Genomic DNA, 6,637 nt, shown 5'->3' with positions numbered 1-6,637 from the left:
AGAAAAATGGTAGGCAGGTAATTTATATCTACTCAGGAAGGTGGGGTAGGGCCGAGTCCAGGGCTATTTTTGGGAAGGAGCGCACAGGAACGGAGTTCCGGCTGGCTCCTGAATTGGCCACGCCCAGCAGAAACTCATTAGCATAATAGACCACACCCAACAGCAGAAACTCATTAGGATTGGCTACATTAGGGGTGTGTGGCCTAACATGCAAAGGAGTTCCTGCTACAAAAAAAGGCCCTGGGTTTTGACAACAAACAATGTAAACAGAATAACAAGCAAAAGGTAGCTGTGGCTGGATAACCACACTTCTGGTAACATGGGGGTGCGGCCTAATGTGCTAATGAGCTGTGCTGTCAGGGGTGTGGCCCACCAATATGCTAATGAGTTCCTGCTGTTGGGTGTGGCCTATTATGCTAATGAGTTCCTGCTGGGCTTTTTCTACAAAAAGAGCCCTGGCCGAGTCATTATCTTGTAGGCGTTCCCCAGGCTGTGACATGCTAATGGAGGAACTTTCCTAAGGAGGTTCTTTTGCATATGGATTGGCTAATCTTATCTGTAGTGATATTGTAAGATGTAGAGCATGCTGTGTTTTTCAGGACAGGAAACCATGCCCTGTTTATTTGTAAACGCTCTTCTTTCCTGTTGAAATTGTGTTTGTGTTTACGAATTTCAATGGCTTCCCTGTGTAATCTGGCATGGTAATTGGATGTGTTGTCCAGCCTTTCGGTGTCTTGGAATAGGATACTCTTCTCACCTTGACACAGAGGGTATTCCATCTTTCTGTGTTATACCTCTGAGGGTGCCAGTCACAGCTGCTGGCGAAACGTCAGGTCCTACAACGCCACACTGCCCGGGAAATCTACAACTAACCTGTAAACACAGTTTTTAAAAAAACATATCGGCTAACCTGAATTCTTGTCCTTCTAGGTATTATTGACAGCACTACTGGAGAGCAGCGCCAGGTGGTGGCGGTCACCGGGGATGGGACAAACGACGGGCCAGCGCTCAAGAAGGCCGATGTGGGCTTTGCCATGGTAAGGGGACGGCAGCTGGATCCCTACCTGTATTTCCAGAGGGCGGCCACCTGGTGCAGTGGATCTGCCCAGGGCCTTTTTTGTAGAAAAAGCCCAACAGGAACTCATTAGCATAATAGGCCACACCCCTGACAGTGCAGCTCATTAGCATATTAGGCCACACCCCATGCCTCTCCTTGGTTTGCCCAGGCGCCCTGTGGCTGCGGGGAGCCCGGGCAAGCCGACTCTTGGACAGGTCAGGGAAGGCACAGGGAGGCATTTAAATGCCTCCCTGATCCTTCCAGGGGCCCCCTGGCCCATCTGCCTCAAGAGTCACCGGTGGGTCTGCTCTCCCTCTGTAGCCACACAGAGGTTTTGGCTGTAGTGGGCGTGGCCAACTCTGAAACCAGACGAAACTCCGTTCCTGTGTGTTCCTGCCCCAAAATAGCCCTGGATCTGCCTGTTAGATAAAACCTGCTATGAAGCTCGCTGGGTGTCCGCAGGCTAGTCTCTCTCCCTCCCTGTCTTACTACCTCGCAGGGCTGACGTGGGGCTAAAATGGCAAAGGGAGAATCGTATACCTCACCCTTCGCAGTAGGGCGGGATCAAAATGCATGAGATAGATCTGGAGCAACGCTCCCTCTAAGCTGTGGAGTCCTGTGAGCGAAAACTCTTACTTTGTGAACTTACAGGCATTGAAGTGGTGAGCGAGCGATTTGGCTGCTGCATAAAGTAGTTTGCTCTGGAGCCCTCCTTCCTGAGCGAAGACAAAAATCTGTGTGAGACGGAGGCTAAAAAAACTGTGAGCTAGCTCACACTAACGCAGCTTAGAGGGAACACTGACACTTCCCAGGAATTTAGGTTGGAGAAAGATACAGTATGAACAAGAGAGGTCACAGGCAGTCTTCCCTCTAAGCTGAGTGAGTGTGAGCTAGCTCACAGTTTTTTTAGCCTCCGGCTCACACAGATTTTTGTCTTCGCTCAGGAAGGAGGGCTCCAGAGCAAACTAATTCATGCAGTAGCCAAATCGTTCGCTCACAACTTTAATGCCAGTAGCTCACAAAGTAGAATTTTTACTCACAAGACTCCACAGCTTAGAAGGAGCATTGGTCACAGGGCTCCCCTCAGCCCTGGTGTGCCTGATTTCCTCCTAGCCCATTGTGTACATACCAGCAAAATCGGAACAGCTGTCTACTTTTTGTTTTTAAAAGGGAGTACTGCATAGATCAGTCTGTATCTGTATTTGTTATCTTATTAATTAAGGGAAAACATCAACTTTTTTCAGTGCTATCTGTTAAGAGGATTTGGGAGCTGGGAAGTATCCTAGTGTCAGCACGGTTGCTAGCCAATCAGTACTGCCCTCAGCCACCTTTTGTTGCTCTGTCTGTGTGTGTGTTTTTAACACGAGCTTATAGAAGAATAGGTACATTTGAAATGTACCTATCTTTCTGTATTTATGTCCTCTGTCGATGGTCTCGCTCTGCCAGTCATCTCCAGTGGAGCTTATGGCTCATGGACTCCGTTTCCGTCATTCCTATGTTCACAATGTAATGCCCTTGAGATAGAACACATAACAGAATAGTATGTATTCTACATCCATCTATGTTGCCCCAGAAGGCCGGACCAGAACCAATAGGTTGAAATTAAATCAGACACGTTTTTGGCTAAACATTAGGAAGAACTTCCCGACACTTAGAATGGTTCCCCAGTGGAACAGGCTTCCTTGGGAGGTGGTGGGCTCTCCTTTGGGCATTTTTAAGCAGAGGCTCAATGGCCACCTGACATCAATGCCGATTCTGTGAATTTAGGCAGGTTGTGAGAGGGATAACGTGAAGGGATGAGCTAGCTCAGCTGTTGTGACCCTTTCTTATAAGCCCAGGGGCTATTTTTGGGCAGGAACGCACAGGAACCGAGTTCCGGCTGGCTCCTGAGTTGGCCACGCCCAGCAGGAACTCATTAGCATAACAGGCCACACCCAACAGCAGAAACTCATCAGGATTGGCTACATTAGGGGGCTGTGGCCTAACATGCAAAGGAGTTCCTGCTACAAAAAAAGCCCTGGTTGGACAACAAACAAGGTAAACAGAATAAGAAGGGAAAGGTGGGTGTGGCTGGATGAGCACACTTCTGGTAACATGGGGGTGTGGCCTAATGTGCTAATGGGTTTAGCGGTTGGGTGTGGCCTATTATGCTAATACGTTCCTGCTGGGCTTTTTCTACAAAAAGAGCCCTGGGCCCCAGAGTAATGATGCCAGTCGCCACTTTGAGGATAGGAAGGAATTATCCTCCAGGCTAGATTGGTTTAGGGATCCTGGAGGGTTTTTTGCCTTCCTGTGGGCACACAGCAAGGGTCAGTGGGGAAGTGCTGGGGGGAGGTCGTTGTGAATTTCTTGCACTGTGTCTGGGACTTGGCAAGAGGACCCCTGGGGTCTCTTCCAGCCAGTTTGGTGTAGTGGTTAAGGGTGCGGACTCTAATCTGGGAGAACCGGGTTTGATTCCCCACTCGTTCACTTGCAGCTGCTGGATGGCCTTGGGCAAGCCATAGTTCTGTCAGAGCTGTTCTCTCAAGAGCAGTTCTCTCAGAGCTGTCTCAGCCCCACCTGCCTCACAGGGTGTCTGTGGTGGGGAGGGGAAGGGAAAGGAGTTTGTAAGCCGCTCTGAGACTCCTTCAGGTAGTGAAGGGCGGGGTATAAATTCAATCTCCTTCTCCTCCTTCTTCTTCATCTTCTTCTTCTACACAGATTTGAACTCAGGGCTCCCAAATTGTAAGCCGCTCTGAGGCTCCTCCTCTTCCTTCTTCTGTGGTTCTGTGTTGCCCAATAGGCCTACTATAGGATTGCCAGGTCCCTTCAAGAAGCCAGCGGGGGTGGGGGGGATGCTCTGGTAGCCAGAAGCACCACCACCACCCCCATGTGCCAGCATCACCAGAACCGATGTAGGCATGTCGGGGGCAATGCTTTGAGGCAGAATTCTATGGTAAAATTGCCATCAAACCATAGAGTTTTGCCCAAAAACCAGAGTGCCCCCCAACATCACCACCATGCCTATGTCACCTCAAGGTGAGGTAGGCACATCACTCCATATTGCCATCAAGGGGGATTTCCTCCCACTGGCCAGCTAGCCGCCAGAGGGCAGGAGCCTGTAAAACCGGGAAATCTCCCGCCCCCAGCTGGGGATTGGCCACCCTAGCCTACCATTCTCCTGTGGCCCACCGCTGCTCCTGCGGCAGGCAGAAGAAGAAAAATAAATCACTTTCAGGATGATGGCATTATGTCACTGACAGAGAAAACCCAGAATTGACATAATGCCACTCTAGGAATCACCAGGAACTCCTGTGTTTTTACCACGGAGTATACAGCAGTTCCAAGAGTGGCATGACGTCACTTCTGGCTTTCCCCTTGAAAGTGACACAGTGCTCTTCTGCTGAAATCACCCCAATGTGTCATCTCCCCCAGGCTTCTGCCAATAGGGATGCCAAGTCCCCCCGGGGGGTGGGGAAACCCCCACCCGTGAGGCCTGTTCCCCGCCGCCGCCGGATCGGCCCCCCGGGGGGAACCCCACCCCCAAAGCACATCACACGGAAGTGACACAAGCACGTCGGGGACGTTGGGGGCGAGGCCAAGAACAGGTAAGCACTTGGCAACCCTAGTTGCCAGCCACGGGTTGGGAACTAGGGTTGTCACCTCCAAATTGGCACCTGGAGGTTGGCGAGCCTCCTGGCAAATAAAGAAAAAGGGGTCTGTACCAAGGTAAAATGAAGAAGAAGAAACCAATTGGTGTAGAGGGAAATAGAATCTTTAATAATTGTACAGCCGCTAAGTGTTTTGCATGCAGCTCCCACTGTTGCATCCTGTGTTTTATTATTTTTTTAAAAAAATTATGTATATTATTTTTTTTAAAAAATTATGTATCTATTATGTTCTTTTAAGATTATTTCATTACATCCCCCCAATGATGCTGCACGTGAAACGCATAGGGGTTGTATAATTATTAAGGATTCTGTTTGCACCAATTTGTTTCTTCATCTAAGCCTACTGGCAACCCTAATCCACAAATGGGGTTGCCGCGTCCCTTCTGGCAACCGGCAGGGGATGGTGGGGACTTATTAGAAGAGAAGGGTGTAGGCCTTGTTGTCGGTGTCGCACAGGAAGTGATGTCATCACGCCAGCAACATCTGGGCGATGCTCTGGTATTTGGGCAAATACTCTATGGTAAGACTGGCTTCTACCATAGAGTTTTTGCCCAAATACCAGAGTGCCACCTGGAGTCTCTGCGTGATGGCGTCTGTGACGGACTACGTTTAAAACACTGTTTTCCTAATGCAGTAAAATCAGAGGAGGAAAGTGAACAGTTGACTCCGTGAAACGATGTCGTCCCTCTGCTCTAGAATGTTGAGCGTGAGTGGTTGGATGCTTCTTTACTCTGATTGGCCGGCACCAGCTGAGGGAAATATAAGACCGGCTGCGTGCTGAGGGGAGGGTTAGTTCGTTTTGAGTTCAGCAGCAGTTGCTGTTCAGTAAAATATAAGCTCAGCTAAAGGAGTGGCCGTCTGTGAAGAGTCTGACTAAAAAGTCTGTCAGACAGGTTCACCTTTTGAATAAAGGCAGAGACTCCCGGTCTTAGCTGTGTTAAAACATAACCTGAGAAAGAATCCCATTTAAGAATTCAGGGTCTAGCGTCAGCGAAAGCTGAAGTATGTTTTCACACAGACATCTGAGAGTCTGGCCAAGAGTGACTGGGTTGCAGGCTGAAACTCCTCAATCAGGCCGAAAGGAATAGGACTATATTTTCAGGGAAGAAACGGAAGTCCTGGCCAGTTATACAGGGAACTGGCACTGAGGCAGTCCCCGGTCTGTTGTGAGAGGAGACGGTTATCAGATACTCAGGGGAAAGGAAGTGTAGGCTCTAGCCATTGGTGTCTGCCCCAGAAAAGTCTGGAAGTTTAGGAACCCAATTGAAACAGTTTTTTTTCTTTCAGTAACCAGTCTCTAGCAGTACTCTGTAACTCCCTCTCTCTCCATGGAAAATGAGAGATCAAAATCCCCATCAGAAAAGGTTTTTCAGATGTCAGAACAAAACAACAAAAGGCTTCCCCAGAAAACTCCAGGATCAGATCAGAACCAATATCAAAAAGCTTTCCCAAATAAGACAACAAATCAACAGACAGTTATTCAGAAAAAACCCCAGCAGGAACGTACCAATCTCTATCAAAGACAGAGTAGCCGGTCCCAGAAAACAACAGAAGACTTTCCTCCATCAACAGAACAGATCCATTACCCGGAAAGCCTTCCCAAATCTCTTTGTCAGAGACAAGAGCAGGTCGGGGAGGAGGTCTGCAGTACCTCTAAACCCCTTTCAAATTTGGAACCTCAATTCCCAAAATCAGCAGGAGTCTTTGCCAATCTCTGTCAAGACAAAGAGTGACAATCTCCCAGAAAACAACAGTGAGAAATTTGCTCTCACCAAAACAGTACCAGAGGAACGGCTGTTCAATTCAAATCAAAGTTACTACAGATCAGACGAAGTCAAGACAAACCAGACAAAGTCAAGACAAACCAGACAACACCAAAACAGATCCCAGAGCAAGTCAAAACAGATCCCAGAGCCCCTTCCCTCACCTT

At 48.8% G+C, this 6,637-nt stretch overlaps 1 protein-coding gene across 1 annotated transcript in view; it reads left to right on the top strand.

Annotated features, from left to right (window-relative positions):
- LOC107106293 (plasma membrane calcium-transporting ATPase 3-like) overlaps positions 1-6,637 on the top strand; it is a 126,056-nt gene that overhangs the window by 65,101 nt on the left and 54,318 nt on the right. Inside the window, 1 exon segment of the mRNA XM_015406421.1 lies at positions 931-1,037. Coding sequence (XP_015261907.1) covers positions 931-1,037 — 107 coding nt within the window.

This window comes from Gekko japonicus, unplaced genomic scaffold, assembly GCF_001447785.1.
Source record: "Gekko japonicus isolate JY-2015 unplaced genomic scaffold, Gekko_japonicus_V1.1 scaffold3166, whole genome shotgun sequence".
In the NCBI taxonomy this organism is placed as follows: domain Eukaryota; kingdom Metazoa; phylum Chordata; class Lepidosauria; order Squamata; family Gekkonidae; genus Gekko; species Gekko japonicus.
Note: the sequence above shows the minus strand (reverse complement) of the source record. Positions and strands in the feature narration are given on the sequence as shown.